The sequence below is a fragment of the Mustela erminea genome, chromosome 2 (genome assembly GCF_009829155.1).
Source record: "Mustela erminea isolate mMusErm1 chromosome 2, mMusErm1.Pri, whole genome shotgun sequence".
Taxonomy (NCBI): domain Eukaryota; kingdom Metazoa; phylum Chordata; class Mammalia; order Carnivora; family Mustelidae; genus Mustela; species Mustela erminea.
In genome coordinates, this window is record NC_045615.1 from 23852606 (window position 1) to 23873790 (window position 21185).

Below are 21185 nucleotides of genomic sequence, written 5' to 3' on the forward strand. Positions count from 1 at the left end.
AATTCAAAACCTGTGCAATTTGGGGCACCTGGGTGGCTCAGTGGGTTAAGCCTTCGGCTCAGGTCATGATCTCAGGGTCCTGGGATCGAGTCCCGCATCGGGCTCTCTGCTCCGCAGGGAGCCTGCTTCCCTCTCTTTCTCTCTGCCTGCCTCTCCATCTACTCGTGATTTCTCTCTGTCAAATAGATAAATAAAATCTTTAAAAAAAAAATGTCAAAACCTGTGTAATTTAAGACAAATGTACACATAATACATGATGCTTCCGTTTGTGTACTGTTTGTTATCTGGGACATAAAGCAGACAATAATATATACTGGCAAATATATTTAAATATGTATACTGTCAATATTACCGTGTCATAAGTAGAATTAAAAAGGAAAGCATCACGTGTTGGTGAAAAATAGCAAGCCTTACTCATCACAAATAATGTTCCCTTTACAGTGATATAAAACATTCCCTATGAATCACTCTTGGTTTCTTAAATACGCTTGTTCTAAAATTGTATAGATACTTAAGATGGTCTAACTCTATAATCTTTGTACATGCTGTATGTTAGCATTAGGAGAATGCATAACTAGATTAAAAATAAAATTATCAAGGCTATATGCAGACTTTTTGGTTTATGTTGTATTTATTAAAACTATGTGTTGAGTGTTCTACCTAAGAAAATAAATGACAAAGATAAAACAAGGTTGAGACTTCCTTCCAACTCTTAACTTCTATTTGGTTAACATAGACTTATGTACTATATATATGTATATATGAGTTTTATATATATATATGTTTTATCACATTTAAAAAGATTTATGCTTATAATATTTTAATAATTACTATTTTCCTAACACTTTTATGAGAGTAGCCTTCAAAGTTATAAAAATTATAAATATGATCAATCATCCCTGAATGGGTTCAAACTGAAGAAGTGCTCATTTTATATTGACTCAAATGTTTTGCGGAGGCCAGTCTTGGATTCAAGTTCCAGCTTAGGTCACTACCTGAGAGGTCATTCTCCTCAACTCACTTCACTCATCTGGTTTTTAGTTTCATCATAAGCAAAATGAAAGCACGGGGAAGAGGATATCCAGTACCTTCTAGTCTAAAGATACCTGAGAGATCCAGTCAGAAATTTACCTCTCTCAATACAGGATCAGTTATTGAATTCAGATTGACAGCTCCTTCATAGGTCAGGTAATAGAACACATTGAGGGATCGAACAGCCTCTGGTCCTAGCTGTTTATAGCCAAAAATGAGATCAATCCATTGGTGAAGCTGGCAGGAAACAAATTCACTCTCCAGGGCCTGAAAAAGAGGGCACAGATCATATTGTTATACTGATTTCAGCTTTTTAAAAAATAGAGAAATTTAGAACAAGCAGTAAAGTTTTACACTAAATTTACTGTGAATAGACTTATTCTGATGTCCTATTTTCCAACGGAGTCAGTTCTCCTTTGTTTATAATTAGAAAATTTCTGGCACTTGTCACACTGAACTGTATTACGTTGGTTACATGTCAGTATGATTCTACTACACTGTAAACACTGTGAGGGCCAGGACTGGGTCTATTTTGGTCATATTTGTAACTCAGGGCCTCACAGGTACCCAATTTATGCTTCAAAGAATGGAGGTGATGCAATGTAAAGGCTACTTTGGAAAAAATGTGAAAACATCACATATTTACTATCCACCTGAAATGCTTACGATTTTTCTAGATATAAACATTTTGTTGTCTACTGCAATAACTATAACCAAATTATTTAGCTATTTCAACTGAGTTTTTACTCCAGCAAATTTTATCTTTGGAGGGATACTGTAATTATTATGTTACTTATGTGTCCAATAAACAATGAATGAACATAATCAAGTATCCAGTGGAAATGCTGAATCCACTTCAATTCATCATTACTTTCCCAGTTACCAGCACTGCACCTAAAACACAGTAGGTACTAATAAATGTTTGCTGAATTTGATAAAGTTATAAATATAAAAGAGTTTAAAAAACTGGACACATTTTTAATAGATGTATTCAAATTTGTATTATTTAAAATTCTTTAAAGTTATTTCACCATAAAGCTTTAGCATTATGGACTATTTTATCTATCAGTAATGCTATTCAAATCACAGAGCTCTAAAACTGAAACAGGGAAGCCCAATTTGAAGTATATCAAATTGTACAGATGATATAGCTCATTGAAACGCTTACTCTATGTGTAGTGAGTAGACAGCTGTGATGTGTTTTTGGTGTGGCTTACTACAATATCAATAGTATAAAAAGAAATCTGTTGGTTTTAAAACAAAATTGAATGACCTTTACAGCAAGCAACCAGTAAGATATAAACCATCTCATGACAAAAGACGTTTCTATTAGCTCACAGGTGTACACTTGTATAAGTCTATGCTTTATTAAAATAAGTGCATATGAGGGTACCTGCCTGGCTGTCAGTGGAGCATGTGACCCTTAATCTTGGGGTTGTGAAACTGAGCCCCTCTTGGGTGTAGATTACTCAAAAAATAAAATCTTAAAAAAAAATCCTTATCTAAAATAAGTGCCTGAGAATCAAAAACATTTACAACTGAATTCAAATAATATATTTCCTTTAATATTTAAGAGGATGACACAATATACCACATACTATATATAATGAAAAAATTATTCTGTAAATAAAACTCTTGTAATTCTCATATTCCAAAGTATACCCAAAATGAAATAAAAATATTTAGCTAGCTTCAACAGTGAAAGTTGTTTTAGACATCTCTTATAAAACTCATGATATTTATAAATTTAGTAAATAGCTAAGAGAACTGCTGAATATTATTGGAAATAGAAAGAGAAAGGCTTGTAATAACTAAGTAAATTCCTATTTTAAGTACATGGATTTAAAATTAATCTGAAAATTCAGGAATTATTAATGGAAGTTGCACACAAAAATGATACGTTTGTTTCATTAACTCGGGCCTTGGGTAGGGATGGGGCAATGGGGGCCATGTTTAAAGTGACACATAAAAACAGCAATTGTCTTAATTTGTGTGCAGTGCACTCCACACAAAAGCTCTAAATATGTTCAAATTAGAGCAAGCTGCTTGATTGTCACTGCAGTCTCATGTCACATTAATGCATGACAAACATTAAACCATACACTTAAATGGCAATTTATATCATTTAAATGTTTACTGCCAGACTAGCTCATCACTCATTTAAATGTGACTTTCTGACAGCTAATTTCAGTTAATTTTCTCCAATTCACTTAATTAGAACTTTCAATCAGGAAGGACCTACACATATCTTTAGATTACATTCTTTTTAGTTGTTCAAAATATGAGTTAATAAACTGCTGAAAAGCCCTACTGTAATAGATTAGCATGTAACATCTCTGAGTCTACAAAAAAAGTGTGACTGTATGAAGAAAACTCACAGTATGTACTTTCAGAAGGAACCTACACTTATTTATGTAAATAATACTCTCGCCAGTAGTTTAAATAAAAAACGTTTATTTCATATACACACACTATTGAAACAATAAAAAAACCCTGCATCCAAGCTAATTAAAAATTAATGATTTCAAAATTGTTTAATAAGATAAAACAGTCAGGAGTCTCCTGAGTGTCCGTGGTGTTGCGATTTGAGACTATAAAATTCCAGTAAGCTCAGCACATGATAAAGTATGAGGGAATTTTCTCAATATTAAAGCTTTAAAAAGCAGGGCAATTTTATTTTATGTGTCATCAAAGAATTGTGAGTTTTCTTAATGTCAATTACTTCTTTATGCACATTCAAAATGGTGAACTTGGTAATATTTAGATGCTTAAACCTTTCTATGTTGATACTATGTCAGAACATTAAGCAAAAATGTTGAAATGAAAGACACTGTGTGCCCCCATTACACCTCAAACACACATGCAGAGGATGACCACAGTTTCATGGTTCACCCCTCCCTTTACACTGTCATATTGGTCAAGCCTTAAGGGATTGCCTAGTAATTCATGGAATTATTGGCAAAATCTTTTCCAGAAGTTCACGGATAGACTTCAAAACATTTTTAAAAACTGAACTAAAAATCTCATTAGTGGTCTTCAAGCATTTCTTACAATTTACCAAAGTTTTAAAAGGGGATCCAAAAGAACAACTGCTATGGGTAGAAGTGTTCCAAAGAGGTTTAAAATCATCTCAGTACAACATCAGTTCTGGATTTTAACATCCCTTTGGCAGCAGTGAATAATAACTGCCTAGCCAAAAGTATGTCTAATAAACAAACGCACTTAATAAAGACTTGAGGTAAAGACAAGCAGGAGGAAATTACTGAGAGAAAGATTACAAATAATTCAAAATGGAATACCCTGAGATTACATCTTATAACTTGTGTTTTTTAAATTCAAAAACATAAATCATAAAACATTAAAAATTCTTTAAATCTCTTTTTATATGTTGATATAAAATACTTATATCCACATTTTTAGTCACAAAAAAATAAAAACATGACAGGGGAATGCTAAGCATTTGTGATTTTTCAAAGCCTTTAGGTCAGACAGTCCTCATTAAGACTGGAGTTAAATACGGTTTGCAGCTCGGGGATAGTAACATTCTTCCCATGCTGCTCTCAGACCTAACCAATCAATTGTTAGTACTCCCCTAGCAGGCTGGATACATCATTTACATCCAATGTGTGCTCTGAGTAAAATTTGTAAAAAGAAAATCCACTAAAATGTCCAACACAATACAGTAATATTCAACTCATCTGAGTTATTATAAAATAAATCAGTGACTAATGTCCAATTGTTAAGGATCAAATAAGACTATGAAAAGACTATCATATGAAGCCTCACACAAATTGTCAATCCAATCCAGGGGGACTCATATTAGTCTTGACAAACTGTCTTGGGGCTGATATCTGTTTTTTTAATGAGATCTATTAAACAGAGACTAACACACTTGAGATATGCTAAAAAGTATAGTATACAGATGTCAAATACAAATACTTATTAGTAACTTTCATCTGTTTGGTTCACATGCACAACATCAACAAATTCAAGCTTTAATATTATAAAGATAATAGTAAATTATTCATAAACAACTCATTTGTGTAATATTGTGTCAGAATTAATTATAACATATATGAATATGTGTCCCACAATAAATCTCATTGAAAGAATGTAATCTATGTGTTACTGAAACTAACCCATTAAGGAAATGAATTATTTATTGATAAAAAATATTATTTAAAATTATTCTAGTTTCCTCTAATACAATCAAATAATATGATAATTTATGTAGAAATGGCTTGTTTTTTCCAAAACATTCTAAGCTATCTTGGAATAAAAATTCTAAAATAAAAGGCATTAATCATGTGTTTGTTAATCTATGTATGCTTTAGAGATACTCCAGCAATTTCCTTTTATTTTCAATCAAATTTTCTCTAATGTAAAGATTATGTAAAATCAAGAAAACAAATTTTTATTAACAAAAGAAAGATAACTGTTCCTCTCAAGACCTGAACACCTTATTTGTGTATTATTCCCAAATTAATGCTAATATTTATTTATGCTTTTGTTAAATGTTCTCATACAAAACCAATTTCAAAAAGCCATCAAATAAAAGCTACTGATATTAACAGGACAAATGATTTTTATGGAAAAAAAATCAAATAGCATTTACAAATCTTTACGTATAGAAATATAATGGTGTAACCAGAAGGAAGTAGGTCTGTGTAACCCAGATACACATTTCTGCACAACTATACCACCAACTTCCCTTCTTAGGCTTCCAGAAGACCTGATTTAGTCCTGAGATTCAAAATGCATTAGCTGTAAGTATCAAAGAAGAAAATAAAAATCAATGACTGGGACGCCTGGGTGGCTCAGTTGGTTAAGCAGCTGCCTTCGGCTCAGGTCATGATCCCAGCGTCCTGGGATCGAGTCCCACATCGAGCTCCTTGCTCAGCAGGGAGCCTGCTTCTCCCTCTGCCTCTGCCTGCCATTCTGTCTGCCTGTGCTCGCTCTCTCCCCCTCTCTCCCTTTGATAAATATATAAAATCTTTAAAAAAAAAAAATCAATGACTAACCCTCTTGACCTGGTAAGCATTTAAATATAATATGTATTTAATCATTTTTTATTTTATTTATTCATTTATTTTTATTCTTAAATCATATTATAAAGAGCTTTAAAAAAATTTTATGTAATGTACACCCAATGTAGTGCTCGAACTCACAACCTTGAGATCAAGAGTTGCATGCTTTTCTGACTGAGCTAGTCATGTCCTCAATTATGTTTTATTTATTTATCTATTTATTTTTAAAAGATTTTATTTATTTGACAGAGAGACAGAGGGCAGAAGTAGGCAGAGCAGCAGGCAGAGGGAGGGGAAGAAGCAGGCTCTCCGCTGAGCAGGGAACCCAATGCAGGGCTCGATCCCAGGACCCTGGGATCATGATCTGAGCCAAAGGCAGATGCTTAACCAACTGAGCCACCCAGGCATCCCCCAATTATGTTTTAAATGGAAGAATAAAAATTAGTTTCATACATTTTTATTAAGAGTATGAATTCGTTTTGAGTATAGATCGCATGTTTCAAATGAGCTAATGTTGGGATTGGCCAGAATATAATATACAACATTATGAACTTGGAATTTTAAGTATTTTTCACTTCAAATACATTTAATACAGCCTTCTTCCTACACAAACACACACGCACACACACACAGATTTAAAATGAACTGGTCTGTTATGTTTGCATGTGCTGGATTTCAAACACTAGTGGTAATGTTTCCTTAACATTGATATATGACCTTTGTAATTTACATTGAAGAAAGCTGTTTTTTTCAGCCTAATTAGAACTGTTTCAAATTTTCCTGCTAAATATATGATATAAAGTCCTTTCAACTTTTTTATTCTAGAGTTTCTTTCCATGTCAACTTTGTTCCAATCAAAATATGCTTTGAATTAAATGATTTTGATTGAATATGTGGATCATATTTCACTTCTAAGATTTAAAGTCCAAAAAGGAAAAGTTTAGCCTGTTCAAACAAAGCAAGAGCAGCCACTTTGCGGAAAGCTATTCACATTTAAGAAGACTGACAAATTGTTTGTGTGCACCATTAGGTCTAGTTTCTGCAATAGTTGCCAGATTTCCTGTGCCCCTAATAAGATACATTAACTCCTTAAATGCTGGCTCTGAATTTGTGATGAATTCAAGTAAGATTAGAAAATTTTTTATTTTTCTATAAGTTCCTTCTTCTAAATAAATGTAAAGAATAGTAAAGAAATTTGTTATTATATCAAAATTTCCAAGAAACAAAAGATTTTGTTTTTCAAAACAAAATCATTTTTTCATAATTGAACAGATGCAAGTTCAGAATATAAATATAAATATACTTTCCAAATAGTATTTTCGACAAATCCACATTAATCCTCATTTTTTAAAAAAATTAAACTATTTAAAGAAAATAGTTGGATAAAATGTCAGCATATAGGAATATTAAACTAGTTAATAATTACTTGTTCGGATAAACACAACAGTGAAAATATTGGAATATGAAATAACTATAATCTAACATGAGCTTAACATTCTCTTATATTGATTATAAATATATCACAATGCTTCGGAATTCAGACATTCACCTTCATATAGAACAAAAACATGAAACAAATTATATGCTATTTACAAAAAAAAGTTTAACTTTGAGGGCTTAACAATATGTGAGAAGCTGTGACATTAAGAACAATAAGTAATGAATGTCAGAGAAAAAAGAATCAAGGATTTAGAAAGAGAAATTATGGGATGCTAAGAATAGAAATTATATCTGACAGTTGAGAAAAATGAAATTCAGTCAACAACACACTGAAGTTCATGCTGAAAAGCAGATAGAGAAATCACTAAAAGGAATTCTGTACTTCTAAACTGCCCTTGAACTGCTGAGCAGAAGAAAGATTTTGAAGCCAGCAGCATACTGTTCATTTCTACATTTATATCATTACTAAAGAAAAGTGTGAGTTAGTATCATATCTTGATATAACCATCAAGCACTCGTGCATCTTTTGGCAGGAGAATCATTCTGTCTACGATTGTTATTGTGTAGTTTTAAATGGACTAGTCAACCAGCTGTTATATATTTTACACACTGAAGGCCATGTTTCCTTTGAAATTCATAGTTTTAATCTCAACTGAAGTCTGTATTGCTGTGTGCCAAGATCAAAAGGATTAGGCAAACTTGTACAATTACCCTCCTTTTCAGAAAGATGATTTTTTTCTAATGTTTAAAATATTCCTATATGCTGACATTTTATCCAACTATTTTCTTTAGAGCTACAGAACATTAAAACATTTAATTAACATTTCAACCTTAGGTCACTCTTAATCTGAAACCTAGGAATTCATAATATACAGATATTTTAAACTAGTTACAGTATAACACACATAGGGAGATGGGGCTTTTAAAAACATTCTATTTAGTAAGAACAAATGGGGAACAACTATAATTAAATGATAGATATGCCCATCTATTTTATTATGTGTTTGAATTTTGCATGACTTCATGAAGAAAACAGTTCATGGAGCTTAAAGCAATGCATATGCACCAAGATAAATTTAACATAAGAGAAGGTAATGCAAAAATTAGAAGTATATAAAAATCATGCCATGAAATTCGATAGACTTAGAGGTACACCATATATTTGTTCCTAAGCTTTCTAGCAGGCAACATAAAGAAAGAAACACGAACACTTACAAGAGTCAAAAATGACCATAATGTAAAAACAAACCAGATGGCCTAGAAAAACACATTATTTCTATTCCTGAGATAAGAAATTCCTCCCTTGGCAATATGATGGAATCCAGGTATGTGACTCTCAGAGGGACTCACTTAATCCTGGGATAGATTTAAAGTATAGACAAATGGAGAGACTACATACTCTTCAGGCAATCCTGCATAAACATTATTTCTCTTAGGTAAGGCTTTGAATGGTAAATTCTAGATTACACTCCATGACAAGTACCTGGAATGCAGCCATTTTATTTTGTCAGTTAAATGTAGAGCCACATGCTTCACCAGCAGCTAAATGAGTCACAAGACTAATAGTATCTCAAAAATGTGAAGAGTATAAGGAGAAAGACACAAATAAGCCTCTATAGAAGGCAGGTCCATCTTCACTTGAAAGGGGTAGTAGCCTATGCTATGCTAAGACAGGTCCAAGGTTCTCAGAAATTCTGGGTTAACTTTCCCACATAGATAAACAGGAAACAAAAGCCTCCAAATGCTAACCATGATGCCCTAATACTACAGTTGTTAAAATGTCTAAAAGTGGTATAGTAAATGCTCAACCCATTAAAAAGAATTAGGAAAGTATCCTTAGGAAATTAATTTTGAGTACTATAAATCGTTGTTATATTAAGGTAAACTAGTTAAAAAAATACACACTTAAGTAATTAAAGTATCAATACAAAATTCTCAACTATCTATCTATGTATAGAAAAAAGAACAGATTTCCTCTAGCAACCACTGAAAAGTATTAATTTGGAGGGTGACCTTCTGGAGTTTTTATTTTACAGTCAGTTACACAGGGAAGGAAAACAAAACTAAAAAAGAAAAAACAAAAACAAAAATTAATCCCTTCCCATTTGCTTATCCTCATAGATCTGATAAATACTAGCAGTCTCTTGCCTTTGAAGATGGCCAGACCAGAATCCCTACTTATTGCCAGATGTAGTTTAATCCCACAGGGACTCCAGACAAAAACAAGGAGCTGTCTTCATGGCACCAATGATTCTCTGGACTGAATGCCATAAACTTATATTGGCAAATCAAAATCCTTGGCAAAATAGAACATTTATTATATCACCACTTCCAAGACTATCCAATAAAGAAAAGTGAATTAAAGAATATGATGCAAAGTTGAATATTTTTTTAAAGCATTGACAAGTTCAGCCAGAGAATTACATCTGCAGTCACTTTGTGTATGCTATTGTATACACAAACATTATTTAAGGAATAAAAGTCTTTTTTTCCTTCAGCAATCTTTACACCCAATGTGGGGCTTGAAATCACAAGCCCGAGATCAAGAGCTGCATGCTCTACTGAGGGAGTCAGTCAGGCGCCCAAAAGTCTTTTTTCATTCTACAACTTTTAACACCAGCAGTTCTGTCATCTGCTCAATCAACAAACATTTACTGAGCGCTTACTATAGGTTCTGTTCTATGCCAGATTCTGGGGATAATGAGATGAGATGTCTCTTTGGAGGAGGGGTACGGAGCAAAAGGTCATCTCTAAGATGACTACAACAGTCTATGTGAGAACTAGTGAGAGCCTCAAGGAAGTAGCAGTGGGAGTGAAGAAAAAGGGATAGATTTCAGAAAGATTCAAGTTATTACTTATATCAACTTCACTGTAAAAAGTGAAGGAAAGAGAGTTAGAATGATACCCAGGTTTCAACTTTGGACCATAACAGTACTGGAGAAGGAACAGTTTAGATGGTAAAAGATTAACTCACTTTTGAATTTAGTATTTATAATTTAGACTTTTTAAAATAGATTTGAGGTTAACCCTAAGCTTTTTTTAATCGAAGCCTGGTAATTATAACAGAAATATATATACTACTTAAATATTAAAATATGTTCATGTTCAATACTGGGATGCCCAAGCCAAAAAAACTGGGGGTAATAAAAGGATTGTCAAGACATTACACTCGTGCTGTCCAAATGAAAATATAATGCAAGCCACATGTATAACTTAAAATTTCTAGAAGCCACATTTTTTAAAAAAGGTGAAAATAATTTTAGGATAGCATATTTAATCAAGAATATTTAAAAATCATTTAAAAATATAATAATATAAAACTAATTTTGTATCAGATCTTATAAATTTGGTATGAATTTTATACTTACAACATACAGAAAATCTCAGTGCAGACTAGCCATATTTCAAGTGGTCAGTAGCCACAAGTGTAGCTACCATCTGTCACCATACAACACTATTACAATACTATTGATGTATTACAATACTATTGATGATATTCCCTGTACTTTCATCCCAGTTGCATTTAGATTTTTATGGCATTTTGATGTAAAACATAATGTAGGGATTAACAATATTTAACTTTTAAAAAAATACAGATTCTTCTACTGAAAATAAAGGTAAGCCTTACAAAGCACACACACACGCAGACTACCAAGTGGCCTTTAAATACAGTTTTAAAAAAGTCATTAAAATTCCCAGTGCTAGACTGGCTAAATCTTAGGACATGAGAGCAAAAATATAACATTTTCAAGTGTGAAATAGACATAATGTTCTGCAATGTATATTCCTTAGCCATTTACAAATCTCTGAAGAACTACAGCAGCATTCAAAAGATGGCAATATGCCTACCCTCTCTTCCAATAAAAGTGAGGGCCTAATTCTAGCAACTATGATGCCACCTACAAACTCCATCCTTAAAAGTCCTTTGTTAGAATTTTTACATATTGGGGTGCCTTGGTGGCACACTCAGTTAATATGTCTGACACTTGATTTTGGCAGGGGTCATGATCTTGGGGTCCTGGGACTGAGCCCTGAGTCAAGCTCTGTGCTCAGTGTGGAATCCACTTGAGAGTCTCCCTCTCTCTCCCCCTCTGCTCCCTCCACCCAGCTCATGCACACCCATGTATGCTCTCTAAAATAAATAAAATCCTAAAAAAACTTTCTACATATTTTCTGCTCAGCTTACTGTGCCAGCTATATACTTTAAGAACTACCATATAGCCATAGACTACAATTTAGGACTGAGAGCACAACATTGGCTGAAAGTCAGTTATACAAAATCTGTAGGCAATATTCATAACATAACATAAAATAACACATTCATAACATAAAAAGCATAAAAAGCACCTCATATTAGTAGCAGACAGAACTAGCTTCTGTTTGCCCACTCCTAGAAATTCCTTAACACGTGTAATAATAGTATATGATTCTCTAAATCACAATTAATTGTAGGTCTGATTCTTTCTGAATTATCAAAGAAATAATGTTTAGCTAATAGGGTCAGTCTTGTTTAATTACTTTTATGCAGCCATGAATAAACAGGCAATATAAGATCAATAATCTAAACTTCCTGAAACATTTAATATCTTATTTATGCTTCCTTGCTTCCATTTTACTCCTTAACTAATCTTTTATCTTTCTATTATAGATACAGCACAAAAAATGACTTCGCTAAGATTATCATGTCCAACTGTCTGAATCCAATGGATGCTTATTCCCTTCACCTCTGTGGTGACTGTGGTGTTTATGCTTCCAACTCTCTCTTCTCTAAGCTTCTTTGATACCCCTCCCCTCCAGACTCTCTTTCTCATTTGATTCTCCTCATTTTTTTTAAAGTAAGCTCTATACTCAATATGAGGGTTGAACTCATAACCCCAAGATTAAGAATCACATGCCCTGCTGACTGAGTCAGCCAGGCAACCCTCTTCACTTGTTAATGTAGGGCCTTTTTCATCTAATTTCTCAGTCAGTGGTAGTTCTCCTCATGATTCAGTCACAGGCCCCTGCTCCTGATGTAACTCAGGTTAGCTGAGCTAGACTTCAACCACCACAACCAACAATTATCACCATTTCCAGAGTTTCAAGTCCAAAATGTCAACTGCACATCAAACTACTTATGTTGATATGCTTCTGGTAATTCAAATCTAATACATCAAGAAAAGAATAATTTTTCCTCTTAAACTTGCTTTCTTGCTTGCTTTTTTGGTTATGTAGCCCTTCACCCAGCCAATTTAGAAACGCGGCAGTCACCTTGACTTCTCCTTTCTCCTTTTCCTCTAAAAACTTACCTAATCAGACAGTAAGACTCCAAAATACCTTTCAAATTCATTTTCTTTCCCTATGGCTATTTTTGCTTCTCTGTTTCATTATTTCTAAGTTTAATTATTCTAAGACTATCCAAACTGTTTTATCTCTAAAATTTCCCTCCTTGAATTCCTTCTCCATACGAATTGCTATTTAAAATTTGGCTAAGTCACAATTCTCCCTAAAACTTTTTGGTGGTTCTCCTTTCCCTGAATCAGTGATCTCCAGCTTTAACATACACTGAAATCACCTGGAGTAAAACATTTGCTGGGCTCCCCACTACCAAAGTTTCTGTTCCTATAGATCTGGACCTAAGCCCAAGATTTGCCTTTCTAACAAGTTCCCAAGTAATACTGATGCTTCTGGTCTGGCAACCATCTTTTGGGGCCCATTACCCCAAACAAAATAGTTCATACTACTTACAAACCATTAAAGATTAGTCACATAATCTGCCTCCAGTTTCACCTTTCCATAGGTATTGCTTACAGTTCTCTTAACACACATACTGCACTTGAACTTCTGAAAGAAGTCCAGCACGTGTACTAGACTAGAACACCAAGATCTTTGTTCACACTACTCCTTATTTCTGCAATGCCCTATCCATCATCTTGCGTCCTCCTTGACAAACTCCTACTCATGCTTAAAGACTAAGATCAAATGTAGTATCCTACAGTTAAGTCTTCCCCATCCTTTTCAGCAAGTAAAATAAGGTATTTCCTCATCCTCAAAGTCAAACAAAACAAAACAAAAAAAGTATGGTGACAGATATTAACTAGACTTTACAATATATATAAATACTGAATTGTTATGTTGTACACCTGAAACTAATATGTCAATTATATCTCAGTAAATAAATATTGCTTAGAAATCACATATGCACACACAAATAAATAAAATGTTAAATGTCTTAATGGCAGCCTGTGCTTCTCCTTCATGGTACATAACAGAAGTATTACATTATTTGTTAAATTACATTATACATGATCACGTTATATGTTTATTCAGTTTCTTATTTATTGTCCATGTCCCTTGCTAAAGAATAAGTTCCCAAAGGGCAAGTACTATGCTGTCTTTCTCACTATTATATTCCCAAAGACTAATAAGTAGCAGGAACTTACAAAATATTTGTTGAATGGAAAACCAAATACATCACTTAATCTATTTCTCTAATTAGTTACTGTCATGTCTGTTTGATCTTCATAATGACAGCCCCAAAAGGGCAGGTGTCATATTCTTCCAATTTTGTGATCACAGATCTAATTACCCAGTAGGCCCCTAATAAATGTCTGTTGAATGAATGAATGGCATTTAAGAAATTCTTGTAATTTTGCACAATTCAGTGTCTATGCTATGGGACTATGATCTTCAAGCATTGTATGAGGAGCATGAAATTGACCACAGAAACTTTATCCAGTTGATACAGTGCTAATTTGGCAGAATTTTAGAAAATGTGAAGAATTTCTGTGATTGCTAGCCATTGCAAATGTCTACAGTTTGTTAACCATACAATCAAATTTGGGGTAGGATGATTACATGGAAGGAAGAAAAAGTGAGCTGTATATTACAAAATCATCTTTCAAGGTTTTATTTTCCCTTAAACAATGTCAGGGAGAATGCATCTGAATGTCAGCATGGAAGAAATTCACTGACCAACTAAACAACAACATAACAACAATAACAGCAATACTTAACATTTATTGTTTATGATGGAGTTAATTATATGCTAAATGTTTACATGGATTATTTTATTTGATCTTCACAATAATCCTATGACATAAGCACTCTGTTTTAAAAACCAGGTTTCAACAAATGAAGCTAAAATGCTAAGTAAATTGCCTAATGTCACACAGTGAGTAAATGTCAGAGTTGCAATCTGAACGCAGATCTGACTCCTAAAGCCATGTTATTAGCCACTACAAATCCTCTCGAAAAATTGTGAAACAGAATAGTATATGCCAAAGCTACAGTATAAAAATTCTGAAAATATGAAACCCTCTCATACTAAGAATTATTGTCAATGAGTTTCACATATATCATAGGTTAATATCATTATTAAGTATTGCTGAGTATATACCAAATCTGAAAGGCCATATAGACCTGGAGGATTTACATACAGGTTCTTTTGTCCTTTCAACTGTTTTTCCATTTTTACACATATGCCTTTTTAAAACTAAAACTTTTACTTTGTATTACAGTTTATTTTTCTGTGTTCCTCACTAAAATGTGAGTTCCTGGAAGGCTGAGGTAATATCTGACTCCTTAGAACTTAGCACATAGTACACATTCAATAAATTTTTATAGAGCTGAATATGAAATTTATAGTCTAGTCTTCTTTTTCATTACTTTAACTGTATATTCATGAGGAGATTTAAAAAATCAAATTAGAAAAAAAAAATCAGCCTGTAGAGCAAGATAGAGAATATGAACCTGTTAATTGCTAAATCCAAAGACTCTTAAGAAGCAAGCTGTTAAACTATTTTGGGATAAGAATAATCAGTAAGAGCTCATTCTAATTTCTGAACATCCATGGACATTAACAACTTTAAAAAAATGTGATTTCATGTATTTTAATGTGTATCATATTTTGTTTCGACACATGAACTATTTGATTTCTTCAAATCAAACTACCATGTAAAAAGAACCAAGAAAATTTTTCTCATTTCTTATTTAAATAAACATTTTCATTTAAATACCAAACTCAATATAGGTTTTTGTTGATTTTGGAAAATGTTTTAAATACTTTCATGTAACAATACTGTCTCAAACTTTCTACTCAACATACTAATACCACGTTTTTCTCTTATTTTTTAACCTCTTTTGTTTTTAAAAAAGTATGGCACAAACATTATCTGCATTTATGATGTTAGTACCTCTTAAATGTGCTGGATGGCAAATACTTTTAAATTAAAATACTATAATAATAAACAACAATGTCAAACAAATAAATCTGTTCTGAGATTTTTAAAAAGCTTTCCAGATAACTCCTATGATAAGCCTGTAAGACACACTAGAGTATTGTAAAATCAGAGTTGGAATCATGACCTTTATTAGGTTAGGAGAATTGAATCAAGGACATAGATGTATTCATTCTGAGAGGCCACCATTTTCCTCCTTTGTTTTTCAAAAATATAACTCTACTTTGTAGAATGTCTATCTTTTCACTTCAATTCAATTTAACGGATGCAGTTACAGGCCAGAATCTAACAACTATATTATTAATAATATATGCACTTACATTTTTCTTAAATACATGGGTGAAAAGATAAACAGCAAAGCAAGAGTTAATTGAAACATTCCTCTTTAGAGCAACTGCCTTGAGGAGTGGGGGCTGGTGGATGTTGGGAGGGGGAGCAAGGCAGAGAGATGCAGAGTTAATCAGGGAGCAAATCCAAAGCCAGGCATGGATAGGCCTCACTAATGAGCCTCAAGTACCCTGCAGTGGTTTTCAAACTTAACTGGCTTCAAACGATGCCACCCCATGACAGAATGCAGCTAGCCATAAGAGGAGGGTGATTAGAATAAATGACTGGAGTAATTAACTCTGATGTGAAACCACCTGATTGGAAAAGAGAAGCCAAGAGCTATTTAGCTGATGGTCCTCCAGTAGAAAAAGGAAGCTTTCCCTTTCTCTTGTGTGGGTGTTCAGTTAGAACTCAACTCTTTCAAGTAGGTATTTGGTAGCACTAATGAAAAGCAGCTTTCATTCAAGGGCCTCTCAAGGGCCTTCCCATTCATTTTGAAAGGGGAAGAAAATAAAAGCTTCAAAGTAGAACTAATTTACTTTACTCCCCTACCTCTTAGTGAATTTTGCATTAGTGAAGTCTGCATTAGTATTTATGCTACCAATCGGCCTCCAAATAATGTCATCAAATACCCCAAATTTTTATTTATGAAATAACCAGATAAAGACAAAACTTAAACATTTTCCATTCTTTAAAAATATTCTAAAATATCCACGTACATGTTAAATATATGTAATTTTAATTTATCAATTACACTTTAAAAGCTTTAAAATGTTTACATAGAAAATTGTTAAACTTCTAAATTGTTGATCAGGGTCAATACTTCCTTTATAAGTGCCATGAGGATTATTCTTCCTATGGCAAGAGGCTCTTGTGTAAGAGAGAAGAGTATAAATTATGAACAGAGTACATGTGTTTTTGAAGAGAAAAAAAAAATAGCATTAAGTCAAGGAAAGAGAGTACATAATTTTGCAAAAAACAGCTTTCTTACAGGGCAAATTGAGCCAAAGAATCCACCACCCTTTCTGGTCTGCTTTATTTTACAAAGAGAGGAATTATAAAGACTGGGGGCATTACTACCTGCTGTTTTACAAGTCATCATCAATTCATTGGGCCAATGTTGTTCTGTACCTGCTGAGTTAATGTTCCTTGACACACCCCCTCCCCTAAAACAGGTTCACAAGCTGTCCAGTACCAACTATGGTGTAGTAGCGCCTGTAACTTAGCGAATGTTTATGCCTAAACTTGGATTTATTTGACAGCTTTACACCTTTGGGCATGATATAATTAAATGTTTTGACAGCTAAACAGAAACTGTATAAATTTAAAAGCTATTAGGAGCTCAGCATCTAGAATCAAAATGAAGTAATTTGCTTATACCCTGAACCACTTTTAGCAATGCATTCCAATAAAAGGCACAAAGAGAGGAGTAAATGTCTAGCCAAATGTTTCAGCTAATTCTTTCACATTTTTTCTATGAAAAATATTCCCTTTATAAATATTGATAATGACTTTACTATCAACAAAGGGAACATAAGCAGATTTAAGATTATCAATATAACCCTTAAACTCTATCTTTCACTATTTTCTGTAATTTTAGAAACTATTAAAAAGACAGACTAAGAAATAGCGTGTGTGTGCATATATATATATATGTATGTATATATATATATATATATATATATAATTTTTTTAAAGATTTTTTTAAAAGTAATCTCTATACCCAAGGGGGCTTGAACTTACAACCCTGAAATCCACTGACTGAGCCAGCCAGGCATCCCAGTATATATTTTTAAAGGCCACCACTATATGCTATTTGAAAGGATTTAAAGCAATACAAAGAAAATGAGTGGTTCTTCAAACTCAGCCACTAATGACTCTGGAGTTCATTTTCACTCTCCAAGTTGCTAGGTTCCAGATTTTTATAGTATTCTGTGTGCTGCTTGGTTCTTGAAAATGTCAATTCTCACTTCTTGTGGAAGGCAGAAATCATAATACTCCTAACTCACTGCTTACCTTCATAAAAACTCACTGTTCATTATCTAAGCTGCAGAAAATGTTCCCATCAGCAGTATTACTCAAATACATAGATGAAAAAGCTCAAATATTTCTCTAAAAATGAAAAAAAAAAACCTGTAAAGCAAAGTTGTTCATTAAACTATCATTTTTTAAAATGAAAGCTGATTTATATCTAGTATATTGCATCATGTTCTCATTCTGGAAAGCACCTACAGAGAACTGGCTTACAGTGTAACAAAAAAGCTCATGTAAACAATATTTAAGTCAGACCATTACTGAAGCATTTGGACTCTTATCAAATATATAAAAAAATTTAAAATCTACTTTGCATTATGTAATGACCTGAGGAGATACTGTACCCACACTAAAGGTAACAATGATAAGATGTTTACTTAAAAAAAAAAAATCAATGAAATGTTTAGAAACCAGTTCACTTCTCATGTGGTGTTTATATTTCACTTTATCGTCCTTCTTGTAAAGACAATTCTAAAGGAAGAAACTACTATGAACCAAATCCTGTTTAACTTACATATGCTGATGTCAAGTAATTTAAAAAAGTATTTTCTAAAAAGAGTTTCTTATGTACACATCTAAAAACATTACTGCATTATCTAATTGTTCTCTTCCTCTCATTCATGTTTACAGGATAGATGTCTTTCTGTATACCATATTTGGATCTATTGGAACATAGCCTGAAACTGGATTAAACTTCTTCCAAGTTTAAAATATCTGATAGTGGCAACTCTGAGAATAAGGGATTGAGGACTCAGAAGCGGAGAGTTCCAATCTGGCTACTTTTTCTTTTTAATCAATGAACCTTGAGTCCTGTCATTTAAACTCTAGCTATAAGTCTCAATATTCCTAGCAGATGGACAGTTATTTGAAAGCTTAGTAAAATTAGACCCAAAGGAGAGTATTACTTGGTATAAATAAGAAATTAAACCTATTAAAATATTATATATTAAGAATGTCCTCTTAAAGAATATTATTTCAGTGTCTTTTTAATTACTTCATTGTTTCTCTTCTCCAAAGGTAACATGTATTAAAAAATATTATCAGATACAATTGATGAAGATGTAAATGTCTATCAGAACCTCTGATTAGAATGACAAGACCAGCAGCACTGATCTAATTTAGCTAAAAGCACAGAAACTAGAATTTAACCCATGTTATCTTTTTATAGGTAAGAGAACTATGTCGAAATGTTTAAAAACTGCTGCGGCAGCTCTAGAGATACAATGAACACACATAAAATAGTTGAGATCCACTGAACACACACATAAAATATAATAATTTCACCGAGTAAGGTTCCACTGATGATAAGATGAACCTTTATTTTATATATTGCTAAGATATAAAGAGGGCTGCAAAATAATTATAACAAAGTGCTTTATCATGCAGAATTTTAATTTTATACTGACTGAAACAGTTGTCAGACTTTTTAGGCAAATTTTATTATGTATTGTATATATATTTAAAAATGTATAAATGATGGGGCGTCTGGGTGGCTCAGTGGGTTAAGCCTTTGCCTTAGGCTCAGGTCATGATCTCAGGGTCCTGAGATCAAGCCCTGCATTGGGCTCTCTACTCAGCCGGAAGCCTGCTTCCCGCTCTCACTCTCTGCCTGCCTCTCTGCCTACTTGTGATCTCTGTCTGTCAAATAAATAAATAAAATCTTTTTTAAACATGTATAAATGAAATAAATTGGTTATTCATAAAAAGTTTCAGGTCCAATTCTTCTGAATTACTTCCTGAATTGAAGATGTTGAATTCTGTATTTTTCCACACAACAGTGCCACAGTGTCTTCTCTGTCCACTGAAGACAGAGATGTGAAAACAACCGTGTACAAAACGGTGTAGAGAGCAGAGAGCATAAAACAAACTTCAGTAGTATAACTGTCATATAAATGTACAATATTAAAGAAATACCTTGTTATATATATTTTTGAGATAAAAATATAATTTTCATTAACACTCAGTTAGTGAGGCATCTTTCTTTCAAAAAAATATTTTATTTGTTTGTTTGTTTGTTTGTTTGGGAGGGGAGAGGAACAGAGAGGGAGAGGGACAAGAAGACTCTGCACTGACACTGGAGCCAAACTTGGAGCTTAAACCTGGACCCTGAGATCATTATGTAAGTTGAAATCAAGAGTCAAGACACTTTAACAACTGAGCCACCCAGGTGCCCCAGTGAGGCAGCATTTTAAAAAAAGAATTCTCCACAGGATGCCTTGATGGCTCAGATGGTTAAGCCTCTGCCTTTAGCTCAGGTCATGACCCTAGGGTCCTGGGATGGAGTCCCCCATCTGACTCCCTGCTTTGCAGAGAGCCTGCTTCTCCTTCTCCCTCTACCTGCCACTCTCCCTGCTTGTACTTTCTCTCTGTCAGATAAATAAATAAAATCTTTTTAAAAAATTAAAAATTCAAAATCAAAAGAAGATAAATTTTTAAAAAGTTGTTTAAAAAAAAGAATTCTCCACTATTAGCTCTGGAATTTTCTTCCAAACCCAACATCTACACATTTCTACAAATTTGATGCTGACATTTTCTTGACATCTCCCTCGCTCTTTTTTTTCAGAACTGTCATTTAGTGCATTCTTCATGACTATTTCTTTCTGCTTCTTTGTTTAACTATGATACCTCTATCTTAACCTCCACTGTGATAACTCTATCTTAAAACATAACTAAGTATATTTTAAAAAGTTTAGTGGAATAACATTGTTTAGTGGAATACAGTTTGGCAGTTTCTTAGGAAATGAAATACACTCTCACCATATTGTCCAGTAACTGTACTCCTTGGTATTTACCCAAACAGGATGAAAATTTATGTCTACATGAAAATTTACAGCAATTTTATTAATAACTGCTAAAATTTAAAAGTAACTAAGATACCCATCAATAACTGAATGGATAAACTATGGTACATATATACAGTGGACTATAAAGGAGCCATCATATCAAGCCATGAAAGCTATGGAAGAACCTTAAGTGCGTACTGCCACATGAAAGCAGCCAATCTGAAAAGGTTATATATGGTGTGATTCCAAATATATGACATTCTGGGAAAAGAAAAACTATAGAAATAATAAAATGATTGGTGGTGCCAGGAGTTTAGAGTAAC

At 33.2% G+C, this 21185-nt stretch overlaps 1 protein-coding gene across 3 annotated transcripts in view; it reads right to left on the reverse strand.

Moving 5' to 3' along the window:
- LRBA (LPS responsive beige-like anchor protein) overlaps positions 1–21185 on the reverse strand; it is a 731121-nt gene that overhangs the window by 79965 nt on the left and 629971 nt on the right. For all 3 annotated transcript variants that reach the window (XM_032332488.1, XM_032332486.1, XM_032332485.1), the window contains one exon: positions 1132–1299. In XM_032332488.1, coding sequence (XP_032188379.1) covers positions 1132–1299 — 168 coding nt within the window. The remainder of the gene's footprint in view (positions 1–1131; positions 1300–21185) is intronic.